Raw genomic sequence first — 25,688 nt, forward strand, 5'->3', positions numbered from 1 at the left:
GAGATTAAAACGTATAATCAAATATGACTTTTCTATTCAATTTCACCCCCTTCAGAATAATGCAAAACTTTTCACTCCCCATAGCTTCCAGAATCATGACTGGACATAAGCATCCTTGTTGTTTTGGAGTTCAGAATTCAACTATTCAACTAATCTGCTTATGTTCTCTACAGCTTTCAACAACTAACCATTAGCTTTTCCTTAGGCAAATTGTTACATGCAAGTTCGGTCACTGGCTTGTCCATGCATCATTCAAATTCCTATCTCAAATCAAAAGGCTCCTAATTTTTCAGTCAACAATGATAGGTAGCTCCGGCAGCTTCACGGAAACTTTTTGTCCGTTCAAACTGCTACATTAGACGTAAATAAGAAGTGCCTATACTATTTATATTCAGCCCACATATGATAAACCTTTTTTTTTTTTGACAATTATTAAATCTGAAACTCTTTTCGTGTACTCCCCATAGTGTTTCGTTAACCACCAGACTCGCGTGAAGCATAGTCTATCCAACACATGGAGACAGGAACCAACAAATACCACATCCCTGTGGAACCTCAAAGTAATAATTTCACAAACAAGTAAAGAAAGAGTGATTATGCATCCAAGAAACTTATGAACACAATGTTATGAAAGCAATAAGTTTTTGACAAGGAAACCTGATAGTAATTTAGCATGATCAAGATAATTACAAAGCTAAGGCACATAAAAAATATCAAAGAATCTGCATGTTACTAAAATTTCTTGCAGGCAGTAAAAGAGTATATTTCAATGATTTGCCTCATTCGGAGAAGTTACTTATTCCTATCTGGCCTGATCTCATCAACATTCTTTTCCTACAAATCATGCAAAAGAGAAAAAAACATGACGAGACTTCCAATTTCATGAACAATAAATCGATTTTAATCAATTTATAGACTTGACAAACCATTGCTGGGGATGGATCCTTCCGGATTTTCCGAGTTGGGCTCCTCATTGTGACAAGCTCCTCTGCAGATGTTGGGTGAATTCAGACGGTGGAATCAAAATCTGTCTTAGTTAGTCCAGCTTTTACAGCAATAGCAATCCCCTGAAGCATATAGAAATCAAGCCTGGTAAGCTAAAAGCTAGGCAATATTAAGGGGATGCAATTAAAACAAATAAAAGAAACATGTGCACTCCTAACACTTTGTTCGTGCTTGCACATACAATAAGCTTCATAAAGACCCGTTCATTTTGGCTCGTCGGATAAGAAGGTAAGCACTGCCAAATTTTGATGAACCAAACAAGTAAAAAAGGAGGACAACAAGAAAAGAAGAGCAGAATGGCATAGCTATGTTGTCAGAAAGATTTTGGCTCGCCGAATCAAAGAGGGCAAGCACTGCCCAATTTTGAAGAACCGGAATCGCAGGTTCAATGCATTAAACTCAAGGTTCCAAGAACATTACATAACTTAGTGATCTGAGGTTATCAAGAACAGAGAAGTAACAAGGCAGACGAGACGGCATTGCGAGATCCACACAACAAATGCAAGAGCCGAAGAACAGAACATCTTTCTTGTGGAGATAAAAAAGTCAAGAACGCGCGGCATGTAGAACTCCTCGAGGAACACACAAGGAATAAAGAAAGAAAGAAGATGACTATCTTGTGAGAAGTATCTCAAGAAATCTAGGTTCGTATTCAGTAAATTTAGGGAACAGATCCATACCGGGCGCTGGCGCTCGGGGTCCCAATGTTGCAAGCAACAGCGGCGGCGTCGATTCGTCGCCATCCATTTCCGCCTCCCCCTCAACTTCTTCTTCTTCTTTGTCATCTTTCCTTGCTCCGACGACGCCGAACACCAGAGCTGCCGGCAATCGAGCAAGACCTTGTCAATAATCCTTTCAACATTCGAAGATCAAGGTTCAAACCACACTCATCGATGCAGATCCAGAAAGCCAAGGTAAATAGAAGGAAACAAGAGAACGGATCAACGATTTCTTGACATGGGATTAGAATTTAGAGGGGGGGTACCTGCAACAACGGAGGCGATCGCAGGCGTTCTTGATGGTTTGGAACTGGGTGATGTGGTTCGCCTTCGCCTTCGCCTTCGCCATGAACGGACGTCTTCAGAGCTCTCGTTTTGGCTACGGAATGGTCGGGAAACCACAGAGGGATTAGAATTTATAGAGGGGGGAGAGGGGGGGGGGGGGGGGGGGGGGGGGGCAGCACCTGCAACAACGGAGGCGATCGCAGGCGTTCTTGATGGTTTGGAACCGGGCGATGTGGGTCTCCTTCGCCATAAACCAACGCCTTCAGAGCTCTCGTTTCGGCCATATACATAGGGAGAAGGCCGAGCTCCAAATTCTAAGATTATTACTTTTGGAGGCGGTGGGACGGGTCCCCTCTTCTCAGTCTCTATTCATCTTTGCCTCTTTGTAAAATAATAATAATAATAATAATAATTATTATTATTATTATTATTATTATTATAAATTATTACATGCATGTTAAAAAAATATAATTTATTACCCATTTTCTCTTATACATACACATAGATATGAGATGCTCTGTTTTCTACTTGGTTGCCAAAGAACATCGACATGCTCTGTTTTTTCTTATGCATGAACATATGTATACACGCATACACACGTCAGACACACACACAAGCCTAAATGTAGACACCGCAAGGAATTGCAATCGCAAACACATAATCATAGTGTAGTCATATTGACACTGAACCGTAAGCAGCAGATTGAGAACCTAGCAACCGTTCAGAACAAAAGTACTGAAAACGTAGGGTCGCCGTTCGGAGAATATCATACAAAGTTTGAAGCCAAAAGATCATCTAGTTGCACATCAAACTCGGCTCATCAGCCAGATAAAATAAGTGTGGAAACAACAACTATTTCTTTACACCAACTAATTTGAACTCGTTATATCAGCAAAGATCACATACTCCACGTAGGTAAGCCACAAACTTGTCCCGGTTGCAAATTAATTAAACCACCTCGCTGAACACCAAAGAGACAGCCTTGAACCATCACAAAATTGGTTTCACCAATCAGAGCCTTCAGGCCATAAATGCTGCAGGTAGGTAGATGAATCCAACCGTATAAATTATACACTTCTTTGGTAACGCATCATAGGAGTAAATTTCCCATTCTCATCATCGAATTTAGCTCTTGGGCCGGGAAGATTTGCATCTCCATGACTTGGTGTAGTCTGTAAAATTTGTTGCAGATTTCCGCTTGGATCACAAATACCAAGTTTGACGATGAATGTGGCAGTGCAACCTTTCCCTATGCCTTCACTTTCAAGCCAGATCTGTCCTTCCATGAGGCTCACAAACCTGATTGTGCCAGTGGAAAATGTCAATAAAAAGCTAATCAGGAAGAATAATCAATTAGCCAAACAAGATAGAATCCATGTAGATGAGTTTTTCCTTTTCTATTTTTGTTGTGGTAGAATTAGATAAGCCCTCTTTCATAGACATCAATCACCAATCCAGAAGAAATCTACAGCAACAAGTTTATGCATAACAGTAATTTCGGAGAAAAAATTTGCAAGGTATGCATCATATTACACTTTCAGGTGACATTAACAGTGTTTTAAGGCAGTACCTCCTACAAATAGCAAGGCCGAGCCCACTGCCATTGGAGGCTTTGTTTGCACTGTTGCGGGAGTGTGCAAACTTAGTAAAGATGTGTGGTAAATCTTGAGGACTGATTCCACAGCCAGTATCCTTGATCTGCAACATTTAAGAAGACAATTATAGGTAATTGGTTCACTTTAACATGGACAGGAAGTAACATGGTCATGAAATTAATAAGTTTCTGCATTGGTTTTAGATTAATTGATCTATGCAGCAGCGGTGGATATACATAGTCATATCAAATGAGAAGCCTGTTCATTTGGTAAGTGATATCTTGTTGTCATAAGGCAACAGATTCCATAGTCAATGGAATTGTCAGAATAATAGATTATAGAATGGCTACTAAAAACAACTAGTCAATTTTTCAATGACAACAGACCAGAACGAGAAACCACCAGATCAGAAACCCTAACCCTATATAAGAGCCTAAAGAAACACCAAAACATGAGATCAAGAAAACATGGAAGGGGAAGGGCAACTCACAGAGGTCCAGGGTGAGATTCCTTCGATTCTTCACCGAACCATCAAATCGATCGAATGATCTACGGATAAAAGAGTGAAGAAACAAAACGCTACGCGGGATCACCAGGATATCTGCAACGTGAAACACATCTCACTCGTCGCAGTTGCTCGCCTCAGTTGGCGTTCGATTCCTGGAAAAGATATTTGAGAACCAAGAACATCAAAACCAGAACGAAAAACCACCAGATCAGAAACCATAACCCCATATAAAAACCTAAAGAAACACCAAAACATGAGATCAAGACAGAGCATATCAAGAAAGGGGAAGGGCAGCTCACAGAGATCCAGGGATGTGATTCCTTCGATTCTTCACCATACCATCAAATCGGTCGAATGATCCATGGATAAAGAATGAAGAAACAAAACGCTAAGTGACATAATCCATACGAACTGCTACGAGGGATCGGCGACCGAACGCGTACCCTAGTCCTAGAGGAAGACAACATTCCACTTCTTGATCCCGAACCTCTCCGGTTTCTTCGATGGGGAGGCGACCGACGAGGACGACTACGGTCCGCCGGTGCGCCATTGGACCAGTCGCCGGTCGGAACCATGTTGATGTCGGTGTCGACGGTAGCCATGGATGGAAGCGAAGGGGTAGGCGTGGGGACGAGGGTTCGCTAATGGCAAAGATGACACCGCTGCGGCCCTCCTCTCTCCCGGAACCTCTAAATATATTTAATTATCAGGCCCATCCAATTTTATTTTATTATAATTTATTTATTAAAAGGGTTGGTTTACGTTTGGGTCGGTTCACATGAGCTGAACATCGGACTTTACCCAGCAGGCCTTAAGCCCAAGACCAACAAAACAAAAGCCCAAGACCACCATCCAATTTTATTTTATTATAATTTATTTATTAAAGAGGTTGGTTTGCGTTTGGGTCGGTTCACATGAGCTGGACATCGGACTTTACCCAACAGGCCTTAAGCCCAAGACCACCATCTGTTGGTGTGAACAACTTTTTTAGTCGTGGCCTTAGGGCCGACGCGGCTTGGTTCGGGTCCGAATGTGCGGGGACCTGGCGCGGTGCCCCTTGGGACAACAGGGGTGGCCGGTCATAGCTGTCCGGATGGGACGTGGCGTAGGGGGTGAAGCCTTGGCATGGCGTCGGGAAAGGTATGACCTCGCCCTTGTTCCTGCACACAGGTCGGGTCGGGAGCTCGACCCGACCCCTCCGACGATCGAGTTAGCGAAGTGGAGAGGGTTTTGGAGGAAGAGATGCCTCCATGCAAGTGTTGTGTGTGTTCCTCTCCCCTGTTCGTTTAGAACTCTGGGGTATTTATAGATGAGTTCTGATGTTACCTAATGTGGCTGCTTGCAGGAGGCAGGCTGATAGCGTCTGACCTAGGGTTGGCGTGGCGTGAAGAACTAAGCCTGAGTTAGGCGTTAATGCCGACTTCCTCGGGCAGTGTGTTGCCCAGGCATGGCTGACGTCATGGCGTGTTACATCGCCATTTTTACCCTTATCATATTCCCCCCCCCCCCCGAAAGGAGCTATGCGTCGGTTGTTGTATAAGAGGAGTCTGATGCATGGCTTCTGTCTTCAGATGGGCTGGCCGCGCGGACGAGGTCTCGGGGAACATGGAGCCGAAGGGCCGAGGAGCCCGATGCAGGCGGGCTTGGTCGCACAGGCGTGTCTCGGGAACATGGAGCCAAGGAGCACGACGCAGGCGGGCTGGCCGCGCAGGTGTGTCTCGGGAACATGGGGCCAAGGAGCACGACATAGGCGGGCTGGCCGCGCAGGTGTGGTCTCGGGCATTATGCGGCTGAGGATCACGACGCAGGCGGACAGACTACGCAGGCGTGGTCGCGTTGGTCATGCGGCCGAGTAGCACGACGCAGGCGGACAGACCGCGCAGGCGTGGTCGCGATGGTCATTCGACCGAGTAGCACGACACAGGCGGACAGACCACGCAGGTGTGGGCTCGGGCATCATGCGGCCGAGGAGGTGGCCTCGGGCACTATACGGCCGAGGAGGTGGCCTCGGGCATTACGCGGCCGAGGAGGTGGCCTCGGGCATTACGCGGCCGAGGAGGTGGTCTCGGGCATTACGCGGCCGAGGAGGTGGTCTCGGGCCGAGAGACAACTCAGGCAGGCAGGCCGCGCTGAGGTGAACTCGGCAGTGTATGGCCGAGAAGCTCGGCGAAGGCAGGCTGCGGCCGAGGGACCCCGCTCAGGCGGGCAGGCCGCTCTGAGGTGAACTCGGGCAGACTGCGACCGAGGGACATGGCTCAGGCGGGTAAGCCGCACTAAGGTGGACTCGGCCATCTACGACCGAGCCGTGCGAATGCAAAAAGAGGGAGGTTAGACCGAAGCTAACCGTGAGCCAAGAGGCGGTCAGGTAAACATGGAGCCTTTGCTTGGAAGAGACTGAGGAAGGGGCTAGATTCCTTGCACGAGGATTACACCGGATAGCAACCGCAGGTGTTTGACCGCTGCTACGGGGTCCGCCGCCCAGAGTCACTCCTCTTCCTTGCGGTCACCCAAGCCTCCGCCGCGATATACCGGTTAGCCCGCTGGAGCATATCTGGTACTGTGGGGGGGGGGGGGGGGGGGGGGGGGGGGGGGGGGGGGGGGGGGGGGTCGCTCCACGAGGGACCAGCAGAATCTGGAAGGTCGCAAGCCTACCATAAACGCCTGCACTAACAGAGAGGGGTGAGTGTCCGGTAAGCTCCGGATTTGCGTGGCAAAGCGATCCACGAAATGTGAGAGGGGCTCGTCCTCTCTTTGTTTGAGTCCGAGGAGCAGTGCCGCGGAGGGCTTTGGCCGAGCATGGGCTGCGAAGTGGAGCTCGAAGTCCTTGGCGAGTTGGCCGAAAGAGGTGATCGTGCCGATCTTCAGGCCGCTGTACCATGTGCGGGATGGACCCCTCAGGGTCGTGAGAAACGCCCTGCACATTAAAGCGTCAGACGTTCCGTACAGTGCCAATTGGGCACGGAAAGCGGCGACATGGTCCGCCGGGTCAGTGGAGTCGTCGTATGCGTCCAAAGAAGGGAGCTGGAAGTTCGGGGGAACCGCGTGATCTCGTATCTCTAGTGCGAACGGAGATCCCGAGTATGCGTCCATCCCGAGCTCTCCCTCTGAGCTGCGAAACTCCTTCTCTACTTTGTCGAGCCGCTGACTAAGAAAGCGTATCTAGGCTCGCAGGGAGTCCGTTGACTCCGAAGATAATACCTCGGGCTGCGGGCGGCCGCTCAGGTCTGCCATCACTGGATCCCCGAGTGGGGTCGGTCGGACTCGAGGCGAAGCGGGAGGCTCCGAAAGCGTCGCGTGGGCCCAGGCGGGCGGCTCTTGTTGCCATAGCGGCCGAGTCATGAGCGGGGGTGTCGGTTGGGAGACGCGCGAGATGATGGTTTGCACCATATCCGTCAGAGCTCGGACTTGACGAGCGAGGTCGTGAAAGGCCTCGGATGACACCGATGAGGGGACGCTCGGAGCGCCCTCGAGCGAAAGCAGATCCGGGTTGTCGAATGAACGCCAGTAGCGTTCCCAGGTCGCAGGGCGGTCATCAGCCCGCGGCCCGTGACGCAAGGGACGTGAGGCCTGCGCCCCTGCTAAGAATGATCCCTCGGTAGGGAGTTCGTCGGGATCAGTCTGAGGATCCCTCAACATTCGGGCCCTTCCTCTAGCGCCAATTTGTTGGTGTGAACAACTTTTTTAGCCGTGGCCTTGGGGCCGACGCGGCTTGGTTCGGGTCTGAATGTGCGGGGACCTGGCGCGGTGCCCCTTGGGACAGCAGGGGTGGCCGGTCACAACTGTCCGGATGGGACGTGGCGTAGGGGGTGAAGCCTTGGCGTGGCGTCGGGAAGGTATGACCTCGCCCTTGTTCCTGCACACAGGTCAGGTCGGGAGCTCGACCCGACCCCTCCGACGATCGAGTTAGCGAAGTGGAGAGGGTTTTGGAGGAAGAGATGCTTCCATGCAAGTGTTGTGTGTGTTCCTCTCCCCTGTTCGTTTAGAACTCTAGGGTATTTATAGATGAGTTTTGATGTTATCTGATGTGGCTGCTTGCAGGAGCCAGGCTGATAGCGTCTGACCTGGGGTTGGCGTGGCGTGAAGAACTAAGCCTGAGTTAAGCGTTAATGCCGACTTCCTCGGGCAGTGTGTTGCCTAGGCATGGCTGACGTCATGGCGTGTTACATCGCCATTTTTACCCTTATCAACATCCAATTTTATTTTATTATAATTTATTTATTAAAAGGGTTGGTTTGTGTTTGAGTCGGTACACATGAGCTGGACATCGGACTTTACCCAACAGGCCTTAAGCCCAAGACAAGCAAAACAAAACCCAAGACCACCATCCAATTTTATTTTATTTTTTTAAAGGGGTTGGTTTGCGTTTGGGTCGGTTCACATGAGTTGGACATCGGACTTTACCCAGCAAGCCTTCAGCCCAAAACCAGCAAAACAAAAGCCCAAGACCACCATCCAATTTTATTTTATTTTATTAAAGGGGTTGGTTTGCGTTTGGGTCTGTTCACATGAGCTGGACATCGGACTTTACCCAGCAAGCCTTCAGCCCAAGACCAGCAAAACAAAAGCCCGAGACCCCCATCCAATTTTATTTTATTATAATTTATTTATTAAAAGGGTTGGTTTGCGTTTGGGTCGGTTCACATGAGCTGGACATCGGACTTTACCGAGCAGGCCTTAAGCCCAAGACCAGCAAAACAAAAGCACAAGACCACCATCCAATTTTATTTTATTTTATTAAAGGGTTGGTTTGCGTTTGGGTCGGTTCACATGAGCTGGACATCGGACTTTACCCAGCAAGCCTTCAGCCCAAGACCACCATCTAATTTTATTTTTTTTTAATAAAGGGGTTGGTTTGCGTTTGGGTCGGTTCACATGAGCTGGACATCGGACTTTACCCAGCAAGCCTTCAGCCCAAGACCAGAAAACTAAAGCCCAAGACCACCATCCAATTTTATTTTATTATAATTTATTTATTAAAGAGGTTGGTTTGCGTTTGGGTCGGTTCACATGAGCTGGACATCGAACTTTACCCAGCAGGCCTTAAGCCCAAGACCAGCAAAACAAAAGCTCAAGACCACCATCCAATTTTATTTTATTATATTTTATTTATTAAAAGGGTTGGTTTGCTTTTGGGTCGGTTCACATGAACTAGACATCGGACTTTACCCAGCAGGCCTTAAGCCCAATACCAGCAAAACAAAAGCCAAAGACCACCATCCAATTTTATTTTATTTTATTAAAGGGGTTGGTTTGCGTTTGGGTCGGTTCACATGAGCTGGACTTTGGACTTTACCCAGCAAGCCTTCAGCCCAAGACCAGCAAAACAAAAGCCCAAGACCACCATCAAAATTTATTTTATTTTATTAAAGGGGTTGGTTTGCGTTTGGGTCGGTTCACATGAGCTGGACATCGGACTTTACCCAGCAAGCCTTCAGCCCAAGACCAGCAAAACAAAAGCCCAAGACCACCATCCAATTTTCTTTTATTATAATTTATTTATTAAAGGGGTTGGTTTGCGTTTGGGTCAGTTCACATGAGCTGGACATCGGACTTTACCCAGCAGGCCTTAAGCCCAAGACAAGCAAAACAAAAGCCGAAGACCACCATCCAATTTTATTTTATTTTATTAAAGGGGTTGGTTTGCGTTTGGGTCGGTTCACATGAGCTCGACATAGGACTTTACCCAGCAAGCCTTCAGCCCAAGACCAGCAAAACAAAAGCCCAAGACCACCATCAAATTTTATTTTATTTTATTAAAAGGGTTGGTTTACGTTTGGGTCGATTCACATGAGTTGGACATCGGACTTTACCCAGCAAGCCTTCAGCCCAAGACTAGCAAAACAAAAGCCAAAGACCACCATCCAATTTTATTTTATTTTATTAAAGGGGTTGGTTTGCATTTGGGTCGGTTCACATGAGCTAGACATCGGACTTTACCCAGCAAGCCTTCAGCCCAAGACTAGCAAAACAAAAGCCCAAGACCACCATCCAATTTTATTTTATTATAATTTATTTTTTAAAGAGGTTGGTTTGCGTTTGGGTCGGTTCACATGAGCTGGACATCGGACTTTACCCAACAGGCCTTTAGCTCAAGACCAGCAAAACAAAAGCCCAAGACCACAATCCAATTTTATTTTATTATAATTTATTTATTAAAGGGGTTGGTTTGCGTTTGGGTCGGTTCAAATGAGCTGGACATCGGACTTTACCCAGCAGGCCTTAAGCCCAAGACCAACAAAACAAAAGCTCAAGACTACCATCCAATTTTATTTTATTTTATTAAAGGGGTTGGTTTGCGTTTGGGTCGGTTCACATGAGCTGGACATCGGACTTTACCCAGCAATCCTTTAGCCCAAGACCAGCAAAACAAAAGCCAAAGACCACCATCCAATTTTATTTTATTATAATTTTTTTATTAAAGATGTTGGTTTGCGTTTAGGTCGGTTCACATGAGCTGGAAATCGGACTTTACCCAACAGGCCTTAAGCCCAAGACCAACAAAACAAAAACCCAAGACCACCATCTAATTTTATTTTATTATAATTTATTTATTTAAGGGGTTGGTTTGCGTTTGGGTCGGTTCTAATGAGCTGGACATCGGACTTTACCCAGCAGGCCTTAAGCCCAAGACCAGCAAAACAAAAGTCGAAGACTATCATCCAATTTTATTTTATTATAATTTATTTATTAAAGGGGTTGGTTTGCGTTTGGGTTGGTTCACAGGAGTTGGACATCGGACTTTACCCAGCAGACCTTAAGCCCGCAAAAAAAAAAAGCATTATTTGATTTTTAATTTCTATTTTTTTTAAAAAAAAGTATTATATAAATTTTAGTTTGTCTCCGCGACTGGAGCACCACATTATTGGAATTCCATTTCCATGTCAAACCAAATGTAATTATTGGAATCAATTATAAGGGCGCTATTAGCAATGGTCATCTGCAGAACAGAAGATGGTGGTGCGGAAGGTGATAAGACCCTCCCTCCTCCAGCCTGTGTACTAAGATAGAAGAGATGATATTGTTTCTATGGGCTTCAAGGAGATCTATTGCAATGTAAGTTTTCCCATGAAAGTTTGCACGATGATTTGTAAATTATCAACACTTGACTTTTCCCATGAAAGTTTGCACGATGATTTGTAAATTATCTTAATCAGAATAATCATCCTGATTGCTAACCTATAAACATGAAGACCTTAAGACATACATGAGATGCTACGCCCAAGCAATAATCATAACCATTTGTCTGAAATCTCGACAAAATTACTTGTGTTCTCCAATTAAATATGAAAATTTCACAGCAAATATCAGCATGAAGCATTGCTTCCCAAAGTAACAGTAATAAGGGTATTATATGGAAATTTAAGGGAAAAATCATAATTCTCAAGGGGATGAATGTATGATACAATGTTAAAATAAAGATCAAGAATTATTCCAGGACAAGAATTCCCCTCTTTCCACGTAGCTTATCCTTTTTCATAACCTACAATGATTGTGACAATGGTAGATACAAATTGACTTTTGGTTTGTTTCTATGGGAGTTGTTTTTCTTTTGATTCTTCAGCTTCCATCTGATCATCTAAAAGTTCAAGATCCACCAAAAAAGTGGTGCGCCTACTTCTCATCCCAATGGCTTCGTCAGCAATTATGCGCCATCGACAAGTCTCCTCCAAATCCAAGAGGTAGTGAGGGGAAAGAAAGAAGAATCATATTCGTTTGGGAATTGAAAGAGCAATGGAACATGCGAACCCAAATCATCCTGGTCTGCTCCTACCAAATACCAATGAAATGACGTGCTAGGTCTTCAGATCTCTATCACCAATCCATGATTTACCTCAAACTCCATTTGCAAAGAATTCCCTATTTCTTTATTCCAAAGTAATTGACATTTACAATTTCAACAATTGTCGGAAAAATCGAACCCAAACTCATCCAAGAAAATCCACAAATTTCATAGCAAAAACAGAATGTCTACTCCGACGACTATCTCATCCTTCGCTGCACGCCAAAGAATAAATGCCAAAGGAAGCGTAAAGGAGGCGGCCCAAACAACAACAAAGCACAAGGAAAGTGGGGAAATTACAACAAAGAAGAAGGGGAGAGAGAGATTACCGGTTGCGGGTCGGATCCCGCGAGGCGGCGCGGCGTGACGCAGCGCGGTCCGACTGGATATCCGGCGATGATGTTGGTGGGGAAGAAGCAGGACGACATGAAAGGATCGCCACCGCCTTTGCCGACCATCGCGGACCCTCGAATCCCCACATCGTAACCGTCCATTATCGGATCGGGAAACCGCTTTCTTTATTGGGTGTACCACCCTCGAGTCCCACGCCATAGCTTCCAACGGCCCTGGTCCACGCGCTGTAGTGTGGGTTCCATTGGAAATTATTTATTTTAATAAAATGAGTGGACATTCGCGTGATTTAAGATCATCATCGTGTATACCACAGGAAAAATGCATACATCCTTGTGGATGCAGTCATATGAAATAATAGAATACTTGATTAAGAAAGATAAATATGAATCGTTTTATATTGTACAAGGTGAAAATAAAGGAAAATACAGAATACCCGGGTTTACACATGTTCGGAGTGACAAGGATCAAAGCTCAAAAAGAAAATAAAAACACTCAGACAAAAAATGGAACTCTTAAGAAACATCAAGCTACATATTGAGATGAATTAATTCAGAGATTTAATATATATATATGTATATATATATATATATATATATATATATCCGAATACAAGACCATGTATGAACTACCCCCAAAAATGCTAAAAAGAAGAACAAAGATGACATCCCGTAAATTTACAGTCATTCATCGAGCATCAACACTATAGCCTGACAAGAAAGAAAAATATCTGAGATCCAATATCGTATAAACTTCAGTATCTTATCTGTTCGATGCAGCAACCCAATGAGAAGAAAGATACCTGGAATTCAACACCAAAAAAACTCTAACGTCTTTGTCTGTATAATACCCCGCCAACCAAAGAAGAAGATAACAAGGGTATAAATCCAAGATACTATGAACCCATGAACTCTCATAATCGTGTGCGTCTGTAGCAGCCGAGAAAGGGTATAAACCTGAGAATCTAATAAGCCATAAACTCCAGCATTGGTTCTGTTTAGATTTTTCCAGACACTTTAAGCGATGACAAAACAACAAAAACAAGCCATAGAAACATGAAGTATGTGGCTGTCAACCAAGCCCATAACTTTGGTCCACCGAGTTCTGCACCTAAGGTAATTCGTCGAAGTAAAAGAACAGCAATGCAACCAGCTGAAGTTGTGAAGAATACCAACAGGGAGAAGCTTAGGCCTCCTGCGTTCTGAATGTACAATGGTTCTTGGTACACAAAGAAGTTGTAAGTTGTGTCTATCAGCCATGGAATGCCAATGCCAATATATATGTTCACCGAGTTGCTGGAGAAATGCAAAAACAACAAAAAAACGTGAGATATTCATTCAAGAACTTAGAAACAAATTATTAGACATATGCAAGTCAAATTACAGTTGCATGTATGATTGACACTAACATTTTCCTAGTAGTTTCCTCATATGAAAAAGAAGGGGGAAAAAACTTGTGCATTCTGACATATTACTCTAATCAGGAACTTGTAAAATAGTGTTCTACTCTAATCAGGGAATATCCAGTTCTTCTAAGGAGTCAGTCTCCCATAAACAAGTACTAAAACTACAGGTGGACTAGATGAGACTAGGATACAACTTGATTAGACAAATATTAAACAGGCTCAATTTAATCAAACCTAAACACAAAGTTGACCTAATATGATTCCGTTTCAACTTGTTTTGCTGATTCAGATTGCAGCACACCGTGAATATACACCAATGCAAAGGCCATGAAATGGACATGTATTGCATGTTGATATCCACAATTAACTGCGATGTGATTTTATCTCCTCAGCATGTGAACTTACAACTTGGAGTTAGGACTCACAATTTTCTTCCTAAAAATCATGAAATTATGTGTTACTGGCACTTAAGCAACTTAAAGATCCCCAAGCTTGTATTAGTTCTTTTTTATCAAGTATGTTCATCTGATGAGAACAGACCTGCAAATGATGTTAGCAATGGCAGAATCTGCAGTGATTTGACGCTCAGCAGCAATCTTGCTTGCAACTAAATCAGGCCATGAGGTTCCACTGGCTAGTGCTGTAAAAGCTATGACATAAGGATTTATTCCTGTAAGAAAGCAGTACAAAGTTGTGTCAAAAAAATACAACTAATATATTAATACGCAGGAAATTTTTTTTGACAAGATAAAGAAGATGACCTGTCACACAACTTATTCCTTCTGTAAGCTTGGTAACCACATAGGCTATCCCACTTATAAAAGAAAGAGAGCCAATGAATGCTATCCAACCATGAGCAATTTGATATGGGGGCACAAAAGCAAATAATAATCTCCAGGGCATGAGGATTAATTTCCAAAGGACTCTCCCTATCCACAAGTAGAAACTGACCATTTTCTTTGATTCAGTGCTCTCCAACTGTTAAAATGAAACCAAATTTAGAAAAGAACAATCTTCTTATCGGCAAAATATCCATTGACTCAAGGATTTTTTATAGGAAATACTCTACTGGGTTCTAGACTTCTGTTTTTTGTCCAACATACTTGAATTTGCATATCCACCTTCCAAAAAGTCCCAAGGAACATGAATATTGTTAATAACATAATCACAGACATAACATGAGTCAATTCAAGTTTTTAGAACTGCTCAGGCCAAAGACTTTGGCTACCAGGGACCACCATCCTAACGTTATGCTCAGAACCCTTAAATGACAGCTCCTAACTTCATGCCAGAAATACTACAATAGTTCATCATGATGTTGACAAAACTCATATTTGATTTCACGGTGACTAGCAATAGTGCTAAAAAAAGAGCTTGATGGCAGGTTTGCTGGGATATTTCTGCTTGTTGGTGGTGTTGTATAAGCATTTACAAGTTCTCAGTAGGCATTGGCACAAACACACATGACATGTTCAACTTCTAACAAATAGTTAATCCTACCTTTCATCCGAATTTAATTTTGTAACTCTGGTTTTCTGAGTGTTAGATGCCAAATTTTTTATCCACTATGTTTTATTGGTCGATGTAGTATACAGACACTTTCCACATTCTTATTCCGACATATAACCATTTATCCTAGATGAACAAAGAATGGAAACAGACCTTAAATCCCATTCTTCTATGCTCCTCATACCATCATTCCATCTATAACATTCAACTATGATGGTTGCTAGTACTGTAAGTGGAGGTTTCATATGTTATAGGGAAAAGATGTCACACAGAATAGCTTCTTTAGGCAAGTCAGCACTGCTGTTGGCTGATGCATTAATAAGTGCTCCTTGAAGAAAACATTTGGGATGCTTGAGTTTAAGGTGGTAATAAAGGAAATAGCTGCTGACTGCCAGAAGAACTGGATTTTCAAATTCATATGTGCTATTGCAAACTCACACATAAATATGCAAACACATGCCAATAGACATACATTGCATGCAAGAATGCTGAGTATTTATGCATATTGATGTAAATATATTCACATAACTGCTCATTTTTTATCCACCAAAAACTTAACAGGTCTAGTTGAAGTACTCCTTAATAGCATTTCATATTATTAAAAAGAAAATGAAATTACACAAAATTTCATAATCCATGCATCAAAATGGCAAAAGGTTGGATTCATATACCAAGGACTAGCAATTACAATAAACTTTATAAAATGAATCCCAAAAATAGAGCACAATTTGAATTCACATCACACTTCTGCTGGCAAGAAGCATTCAAGTATTTGGATGCATGCTATATATCGTCATAAGCTTTTTTCGAGCCATGTTATCATGTCAAGACTCATGAAATCTTAAATCAAAGAAGGTTCTAAAACAACTTGATAGATCAATTTCCCAGAATTTTGGAGGTCCTTAGATCCTCTTTCACTTCATTTACAACCTTCTTTGGCAAAATTAAACTATTGAACCCATTTGACTTGATTTAGTTGCACAGATTTTCCTACAAAGCATGGAGAATGGATAACTCACATGCTTAAGTTATTAACAGATAAGGATGTAGTAAGCAGTCAATTCAGTAAACTGTATTCTAGAAAACAAGTATAGGTCTACAGAACCCACTCATATGCTTGCTCTCTATAAAATGGTTTCCTCCATCAACAATGATGAGTGAAACAACATTAGTTGGAAATGATGTCACAGTGGTGTGTTTTCCAGTAAATCTTTTTCCTATATATTGACTTATGGTTGATGCAAAGACCCATTTCAAGAAGTCATTGGTCAAGTAGGCGACTCCCAGAATTAAAATTCACTGCTAACTGCTGATTGATGATAGGTTGGACACCAAAAAGTTGTCCTGGCAAAGAAAAGTCATACAGGGTCCAACTAAGCATTCTGTGTAACTCCAACAATGAAACTCATGTATGTACATTTATTGAATAAATACAATCATTCTCGTCAAGGGTAACCCTTGATCATGAGTGATGTGGTAATTCCTTCTCAGAATCTATGGATATATATTCTCTCTGTGCAACTGTAACTATCAATGCAATCTCAATGGCAGCATCAGGCTTCGGTGGAGCCTTCTCCATGGCCTGGACTTGGCTATTATGAAAAGAAAGGAATAAGAGATTCTTTGAAAACACATCTAACGGTTGGAGGATTATGGCCAATGTGTAGTATGATAATATTCCTGCATCTCGCAGCATCCCTAAACACTGTATCGTAATACCTGACTCCAGTTGGCTCCACTCATCTGTGCGTGCTTTCTTCTTTTCTTTGCACTCTTAGACCATCTATTCTGCTTGGTGATGTTACCAAATAAGTTACCTTGTACCCTTGTTTTCATAACTCATTAATATATCAAGACATTTCCCTCTCTCTCTCTCTGTGATTCACTCACTTTAGTAGAATTTGAGTTTAACTTCTTTATGCAATTTATTTTAAAAAAGAGCCACAGGCACATGCATGAAGAGCAAAACAACAATGTAGTGTCTCATCATCTCACCGATCAGGGTCATGAAGAATATACACAACAAACAGGTGCTTTTGTCCTCAAAACTAAATTAGGCTTGGAGTCAAATGAAATAAAAGGGAAAGGGGAAAATTTTCAAAAATGAAGTACTATGCGAAATTACCCTCAGTGCATCAAGAAATTGTTGCATCCAAACTGAAAGGACATCCCGTTTATTGTCAACCATCTTGTTGCAATATAGTTCTGAAGGTTCTTCCGTATCATTATCTGGAATAATTTTGTAGACTAAATCTGCATTGTTGAACAAATTTTGTACTATTAACAAAGTGTGAATGATATATGTGTATGTAAAGTGTTCAGCAGTTGCATGAGAAGTTCAGGAATATTAACAATATTTCTCTAGTACTATAATGCATAAGAAATATTAACAATAGAATGCGCATGCCAATGGTATGCTCTGCTACTATAATGAACTAAATTTTCCTAGTTTGACCTTGCCACACAGCACAATATGCATAAAAGTTAAACCAAATAAGTAAAACAAGGCCAATCGAGCTATCTATGCTAATCTAGCTATTCATGCTTTCTTTGAAAGTCTGATAATGGAACGTGTGACATGGCAGCTATGTTCTTTTGAAAAGAAACTTACCTACTAAAAGTTCAATTTGATAAAGTCGACTCTATCATTCATATAAAAAGCACCATATCATCAATTTTGACAGCTTAAAACTAGATTTTAATATCTAGTTAATGCTTCGTATAACAGAAATTTACAGTTACAAATATATGAACATTCCCATATGATTGGAGAATTCTGATAGAGCATCTTATATTTATACCTGTGTCCTTAGATGAATGGATGGAGAATATATCAACCACATTACTCTGTTGACCTTCGCTAACTTGAAGAATCTCACAGCAATTATCATTTGATTCACGTGTGTCATGCCCATTGATAAATAAAGTTTCATTTTCTGGGACCCATTCTTCTGGCCTATCACTTCTTCCACTGATGACAGAAAATTGACATCATTGGAGAACATAAATATCAATGTGAATTTCAGTTTGATCACTGACAGAATGCAACTATAATAACTTAGTAGCTTTAAGTTCCACAAAAGAAATGTAGAATAAGAACATAAATGCCTACAATGGAATCGACAAATATGGCCATTGTTTGTCTTGAACATATGCATGAACCAGTAGCAACCCAAACTGTAAGACTGTTAGCACAGCCTCAGAAAGAGTGATCATCGTAGGTGTCCAAACCTGAAAATTGCTTAAAATTGTCCATATTAAAAGAAAAAAAAGAATAAGTTTGTTCATATTATTATATGAGAAGACCAAGTACTATAATCCATAAAAAAACTAGAAAAGAAGCACTATAATGCATGACAGTTAGAAATAAACAGAGTGATGCTTCATATATCAAAATATACTGACAATGACAAAGCTCAAGAATATCAGTCAAGGACATGTATTTATTATTCAAATATTTGTTTCTATAATATATAGAAAATATAGCATATAAAACGAAATAAACTTTAACAATAGCATCACTGTGAACCAAGGTAAGCAATACCGAATAATACCGCCCGGTACGGGTGGTACATACCGGTCCGACGGTATACCGATACGTGGACCGCCCATTACTGGGCGGAACGAATAATAATAATAAAATAATATTTTTATTTATTTATTTATTTATATTTTTTTTTACAAAAAGGCTCGGCGACGTCACCGAGGCGATGCGACATCGGCTTTTAAATAAAAAATATATATATATATATATATATATATATATAAAATCTTTATATATATATATATATATATATAATCTTTATATATATATATATATAATCTTTATATATATATATATATATACCGCTCGATATATCGTTCCGTACCGTACCGAGCGAACGTCGAAACACCGGTACGATACGATATTTCGAACCTTGCTGTGAACATTATATATTGATCTATATAAGCAGCTCAATAACATATCCAAACCAACATGATAACCACTAGGGAGTTGTCCAAAAAGATACTTCGACATTTCTGCACCACCGAGCAAATATTTCTACCTGATATTGCTGACACAGTCGGGTGACCCTGCCTCAATAATTGGGCCAAGCATCGAGTCACAATAATGTCACTAACACGTAATGCAGAAAATAAATGTTCATGGCCTTATCAGGGACAGAATAATTGAGAGAAAATAACTGATGAAGATTTTTCTATTACTCGAAAGAAAATAATGTTTGAACTTATCACGTGCTCTATTTATAGCTACGCATCCACTTATCACGTGTAAGTCTTTAATAAGATCATTGCACTTGGTCGTGTACTTGATGCATAGACTTAATATGATAGAAACTACAACAGTCAGCCAAAAACCATCAGAAAATTTCCTAATGTACTAATTATTCTTCAGTTGGAGGATTAGTCTGCTGGTCTGAACAGTTGTCTCACTATTAGATTCCCATCCTACCCTAGATAAATCATCCATAAGATCACCACATTCCTAGAGCTAGCAGCTATTGATGCAATATTCCCACTAACAACCAAAATATTTTAGAGAATTTTGGAAAAGAGCAGTCTTTTTGGTTTATCTGAGAAATTGATTAGCAGTCCTTTTGAGTGATTAACCAACAATGTCTCTGATCAGTGGCAAAAGGTAGCCTGCTAAACTGTTGGACACCTAAAACAGCATGAATCTAGAGCATCTTACCCAATGCACAATGCCAGTAGGTGAAAAAATTGAAGCTGGAAACACTAATTAACAGCTTAAAACTTTCCATGTCCTGATCCATGAACTATGACTCACTTAGAGAAAATTTCTTTACATGTTGATGTCGAAAAGCTTTAAGTGTCTTAATTCTTTGATTCTTTTTTAAGTTGCATAGTCTGGTTATATAACATATGGCATTACTGGAGCTTTGTTATATGCCAATCATGAAATTTGTAAAAGTTACTTAAAGCTCAAGATGATTCTGATCATTAAGATAAAAGTGAAGGCACATAAAATAGTTCAAAACATTTCTTAGCCCTTCAATGTATCAGGTCAATTAGTCGCAATAAGTTACCTCTAAAATTATGTAGAGCCAAACATATGCCCAAAATGACCAGAACAGCTCGACTAGCCAAACTCCTATATCTGATATCTTTTTCAAAGTACCTGCTTTTGGAACTACCACACAAACAGCATGGATAGGAAATAGATCAAATGCAGCAGAACCAACAAGTGTGCCTGGCCCTAAACCTGCATATCAAATTATAAGGCCTGAGATCACTATCACAAATTTATCCAAGTGGTAACTATTGAAACCTTCAGGATAATTGGCCAGATAAGAAGATAAACTTGAAAGTTTAAAACAAAGAACATACAAATGATGAAGAGCATACTCTGGCGACACAGTATTCTTGATAGATAATTGATTTAGTTATTAGCAGTAGATTGAGACAAGTTGAGCCACATAATATTTATTCCCTAGCCTAGCAGGTTCGCTTTAATGCAGACATTAAAGGCATATAAAGAAACCTGAAATGGGAATGGATTATGATACGCTTGAAATAGAAGGCATCAACCTAAAACTTAAAATAACACCAATGTGTAATTACCCAATTACACTACAAGCCCAACAATTAGTATCAAGCTAACTTTGCTGCATTTCTCACCCAATGCATTGTTAATGGGCCACTCGGTACAAGCCTGACCATCTTTTTCATGACCGAGACCATGTCATAATCACTGTAATTACCTGATCTAAACAAATGTACACAGCCATAATCCTCCTCTTGAACTCCAATGCGACTTAATCAGTTAAAACCTTACCATAAGTTATAATAATCCATATACATAATAAGTCCAGCCTTCCTTTCCTGATGTAGCACTATTGGTTTGTCACACCATGGACTGAGTTTAAAAGATTATTAGCATTAATGAGGTAAAGACAATTACAATTGGTCATACTTACAATGATAACTATCCACAGTGCAAAATAGGCGAGTCAAGTTAACTTTAGTGCAGAAGACTACAAGGGTGTTATAGCTGCAGAAGAGTTCAAGACCAAGTGTAGAGAACAGACCACAACCACATATATGGAGCAACTAATAGATTTAGGAATTTTCATATTTAATTCAATGTCATCATCTAGTATATGGAAACCTAAGCATCAGATAACTCCAACATAGATCTTGCTTTAAACTGGTGCAGCTTTGGAATCCTTAAAATTTCAAGCTATGGTCAATAGAAATCAGCCTCTAAAGTCTACTTACTAATCTCAAGCTTTATTACCTCGAAGCAACCAAGAAGGTTGTAAAAGCAGTTGGCTCTTACCAACAGCTTTTCCCCATTCATGTTGTGTCCAGCATCCACTATAGGGCATCATATAAGAAAAGAAGACATTATGGAAGATTTGCCAGGAAATTAAAGTTGACTGTCAACTTAACTTGCACAGTAAGCTGGTTAAAATTTCTAACCAACCCCAAATTTGAAGAAAAAAGCACTGCAGAAGACCTAAAAAATACATGGAAAATAAATTTAGCAATATACTATGCATTTCAATCCCAGACATCCATGAAGCAACCTTTCTAAATTCCTTTGAGACATAAAATAATCTGGAAGAGGGAAACAACAAGCTCGCATGAATAGCAATATTTACATCAAATACAAATTCATAGAAAGCACAACCTCTCGAAGATTGGTAGATAAAGGAAAAAGAAAAAAATAAAAGAAGGGAAAAGGCAAGAATCTTAACAGTCCAATGGATGAATGAACATCTTCATAAATAAAGAAAATGCATATCCCCCACAAAATAGACTTTTCTTTTTGCAAGAAATATATCTGTTGAACCAACTATGATGCTTCCCATGTACATTTGTAGATATTGAAAGAGAAAAATCCTTTTACTTGTGCAATATGTATGTGCTAGTTGGAGGAACAAAAAAACACTCATGACAGGTCTACTTTGAAAGCCTAGAACAGTGGTGATATTATCTGCTAGACTCATGATTTCTTCATAGCATGAGACATATTAGAGGCAAAAGAATTTCGGAGAAGAAGTGAATGACCGTACCAAATTTTAATTAAGCATTTGTTGTGCAGTGATAAACTAAAGTTAGATTGTAACTACAAACTAATAATTTAATGTATATTCAAACAGTTAGCTAGTATAGATCATACCTCCAGCATTCAACTGACCAATATTTTGGATTGAATCGATTATTGCTAAAGAGATCTGCGGAAAGCTTGTTCCAAATGCCAATAAAGTGATGTCTGCTATAGTGTAATTCCAAACTTTTTCATACTTAATCAACTCAGTGCCTGTTGAAGGATCTATTTCCACAATCTGACGTGTATGCTTAACAATATTCTCCATCGATTTGAAAAAACGAGCAGTTATAGATGACAACCCAATGAAGCAGTAGGCAAGAGCGACAAAATACAAGAATGCTCGTATTCCATTTGAAAGTGAAGTTTCAGCATGGAAAACAATGTAGCTTTCACATCTTTCATGAGATGAGGTATTAAGAAAACCCAGGTTCCCTGCCACATTCATGTTTCAATAATCTCCCTTTGCAGCTTCAACCGACCTGAATTTTAAATATTAGAAAGCGTAAATCAATAAGTAGCTCTTTAAGAATCTAAAGATAATAAAAAAAGAGAATACATCATCCAAAACATGCCTTTGTAATAGTGGAACTACACTAAAGAATCATTAAGCAGCAACTTCCACAATAACCAAGAACAAGGATTGTTGTGCTAGTCAGCATGTGTCGTTCCAAAAACAGCGATGGTATGTGCGGCACCATGGTCATGCCGATGGTGATGACATGTCGACATGCCAAAACAATATCAGCATGTCACATGACCAACTTAACAAAGAAACAGGGCATCTGCATTTACTGAGACTAAAAAGAGTAAACAAGAAAAGCCAGAGGACACAATGAAAAGCCCATCTAAAAAACAACAGGTGAGATCACAAACTGATGACAGCCTAAGAATGACAATGACTGAACACATGAATCATGTGTTCATAAACAAGGCTCCAGGCTAGTTGCCAACTCCTGGGAAGTGCACGACGCACTCACCATATGAGTTGAGGCTAAACTAAGATCTGTTGATGGTTATCAACTTCCTAGAGTGTATTTGTTATACTCTTTTCATGATCAAATTTAGGTGAATGTATTTTGCAAGATCTTAAAGCATAATTAAGCTTTCAAGATTGTGCAATTAATGGTCTCTCTTAAATCTCACTTTTCAGAAAATAAAATTATACCCTTCCAAAAAGTTGACTCTAGCAAGGACCAAGGAAAAACCATAACTTCACTTTTCCTATTAAAAATTGCATGATGATTCCCTAAATTATCTTAATCAGAATAAACATCCTAACCTATAAATATGAAGACCTCAAGACAGACATAAGATGCTATGCCAAAGAAATCATAACCATTTGTATGTAATTTTGGCTAAATTATTTTGTTCCCCAATTAAATATGAAATATTCATAGTACAAAGCTACATGCAGAATTGCTTCCCAGAGATAACAGTAAAGAAAAGTATTATATGGAAATGTAAAGAAATCATAATACTGTTCATGTTAGAGAAAATCAGAAAACATTAACATAAAGATCTGAAAACTGCACCCCTATGAAAAGATTTGATGTATTTTTTAACCTCCAATATGTTGAGGGAACAGTTGTGTGCCCAAGGATCAAGTATTATTGCAGAACAAGGATTCCCATATTTCCATGTAGCTTATCCTTTTTCATAATCACAATGATCGTGACAATGGTAGGAACAAGTTTAACTAGGGTTTGTTTCTATCATGCAAAGGGATTTATTTATCTTTTGATCCTTCAACCTTCCATCTGTTTAACTGGAAGTTCAAGATCCACCAAAAAAGTACCGCTGGTACTTCTCATCCCAATAGCTTCGCGAGCAATCATGAGATTCGCAAGTCTCCTCCAAATCCAAGTGAAAGTGAGGGAAAAGAAAGAAGAATCATTTTTTTTTCTTTCTTTTTTCTCGGAATTTAAAAAGCAAGAGAACATGCTAACTCAAATGATCCGGGACTGCTCGCACCAAATTCCAATGCAACGACGTGCTAGTTCTTTAGATCGCTATCACCAATCTTTGATTTAGCTCAAATTTCATTCGCAAAGAATTTCCCATTTCTTCATCCCACAGTAATTGACATTCATGATGTCAACAATTCTCGGAAAAAATCAAACGCAAACTCAACCAAGAAAACCCGTAAAATTAATAGCAGAACAGGAATCTATACTCCTCACATTCGACCATCTCATCTTGGACGTGGGCACGACAAAGAATAAATGGCAAGGAAAGCGCAGAGGAGTCGTCCCCAAAATTAAGCAAACAAGAAAAACAAGTTGGAAATCAAAACAAAGAAGAGCGGGGAGGGTAGGTTCACCGCTTCACGGGCCGGATCCCGGAGAGGGTCGTCTTCGAGGGATCCCGGCGTGGAAATCCAACGGGATCTCCGGCGATACAGGTGGGCGTGAGACGGTGGATGACGGGGCAGGAGGACGTGCTGCATGCGATATTAGAAGAGAAGGTTTCCTGTAAAGCGTCGTTTTCCAAATTTCCACACGAGCAGGGGAAATTGCCAATGGATCTCCTCCCACCATGCCGACCGCTGCAACCCTCCAATCCCCTCATCTCAACCGTCCACCACCGGACCACGAGAACCACTGGTGTGGGGCATCGTATGAAAAGAAGAAAATGTAGGACCCACCGACGACCACTGGCCTGATGCTGGGGGCTCCACGTCCCACTTCTCGTTACCTCGCACAGGATGTGGTGGCAAACCGAGGGGGACGACGGGTTGTGGTGTCGGGTTTCGTGGGTGCGAAAAGGATCTCTCGATCATTTTTAGAAAGTTGAAATATGTTTTCTTATACCACACGAAACATTCCAAACTTACGCGATGGCAGTTCCCACGAGCGGGCCCCGCGTGGGACCACGCCTCTCTCTCCACCGCCAAAAGAGGGAAAGAGAAAACGAGGCCCGGCCGTCATGAGTCCCCCGTCGGACGTCGTGGGTGGATGCCACGTCCCTCCCGTTCCATGTGTCGGCTTCTGTGGCAAAGCTTGAAGCGGCAACCTGGAAGAAATAATTACACGTATGAACCAATCGCAAAATCCAGCTCGAACCAACTATTGGGAAGCAGCGCGAGTCATATAAAACTTGACACCACTAGTTTAATTTAATAGGAGGAGGGACAAAGAGAGAAAGCGACCGGAAGAGATCTGAATCCCTCATTTGCGTTCGTGGACCACATGCTAAAATGTTTCTGCTTCACTCGTCTCCTTGGATTCTTGTGTGCAGCTTTAGAGGGGATCAAGAAATGGTGTGGTCACAGGTATCAACAAATGGCCAAGTACATCCGAGCTACTCGTCAAGTGGATCCCATTGAAAGTTACTGATTACTTTTTTTATTTTAAAAAAAAAAATATATTAAAAAAATTCATTATATCCGATAACGTAGATGGCGGTTCATCCGTAGGCTGTATGTAACCAAAGACCAATTAGCAATAATAGGTT

General features: G+C 41.3%; 2 protein-coding genes across 7 annotated transcripts; both read right to left on the bottom strand.

Moving 5' to 3' along the window:
* Positions 1-555: 555 nt before the first annotated feature.
* On the bottom strand, positions 556-2,345 carry LOC135672818 (uncharacterized). Of its 4 annotated transcripts, none has more exons than XR_010513105.1 (5): positions 2,189-2,345; positions 1,991-2,103; positions 1,686-1,823; positions 927-1,067; positions 556-834 (listed from the first exon to the last, which is right to left on the bottom strand). XR_010513105.1 is itself a non-coding variant. In XM_065181214.1 (4 exons), exons 1-4 carry the CDS (start codon positions 2,257-2,259, stop codon positions 1,033-1,035), a joined length of 357 nt encoding a protein of 118 aa, XP_065037286.1. In that variant the 5' UTR covers positions 2,260-2,345; the 3' UTR covers positions 926-1,032. The 4 variants fall into 4 exon arrangements, 2 of the variants coding, with proteins under 2 accessions (XP_065037286.1, XP_065037288.1); XR_010513106.1 differs by having other exon boundaries at positions 1,686-1,857; XM_065181214.1 differs by lacking the exon at positions 556-834 and having other exon boundaries at positions 926-1,067.
* Positions 2,346-2,650: 305 nt separating this feature from the next.
* LOC135582999 (magnesium/proton exchanger-like) lies at positions 2,651-24,821 on the bottom strand. 3 transcript variants are annotated; one of them, XM_065181212.1, is made up of 13 exons: positions 24,556-24,821; positions 22,305-22,714; positions 20,206-20,381; positions 18,270-18,388; positions 17,959-18,128; positions 17,283-17,410; positions 14,410-14,626; positions 14,189-14,318; positions 13,046-13,538; positions 12,222-12,953; positions 4,095-4,264; positions 3,580-3,707; positions 2,651-3,308 (listed from the first exon to the last, which is right to left on the bottom strand). In XM_065181212.1, exons 2-9 carry the CDS (start codon positions 22,678-22,680, stop codon positions 13,241-13,243), a joined length of 1,614 nt encoding a protein of 537 aa, XP_065037284.1. In that variant the 5' UTR covers positions 22,681-22,714; positions 24,556-24,821; the 3' UTR covers positions 2,651-3,308; positions 3,580-3,707; positions 4,095-4,264; positions 12,222-12,953; positions 13,046-13,240. The 3 variants fall into 3 exon arrangements, with proteins under 3 accessions (XP_065037284.1, XP_065037283.1, XP_065037285.1); XM_065181211.1 differs by having other exon boundaries at positions 12,222-13,538; XM_065181213.1 differs by lacking the exon at positions 4,095-4,264 and having other exon boundaries at positions 12,222-13,538.
* Between the last annotated feature and the right edge of the window lie 867 nt (positions 24,822-25,688).

The sequence above is a fragment of the Musa acuminata genome, chromosome BXJ1-5 (genome assembly GCF_036884655.1).
Source record: "Musa acuminata AAA Group cultivar baxijiao chromosome BXJ1-5, Cavendish_Baxijiao_AAA, whole genome shotgun sequence".
Lineage (NCBI taxonomy): Eukaryota > Viridiplantae > Streptophyta > Magnoliopsida > Zingiberales > Musaceae > Musa > Musa acuminata.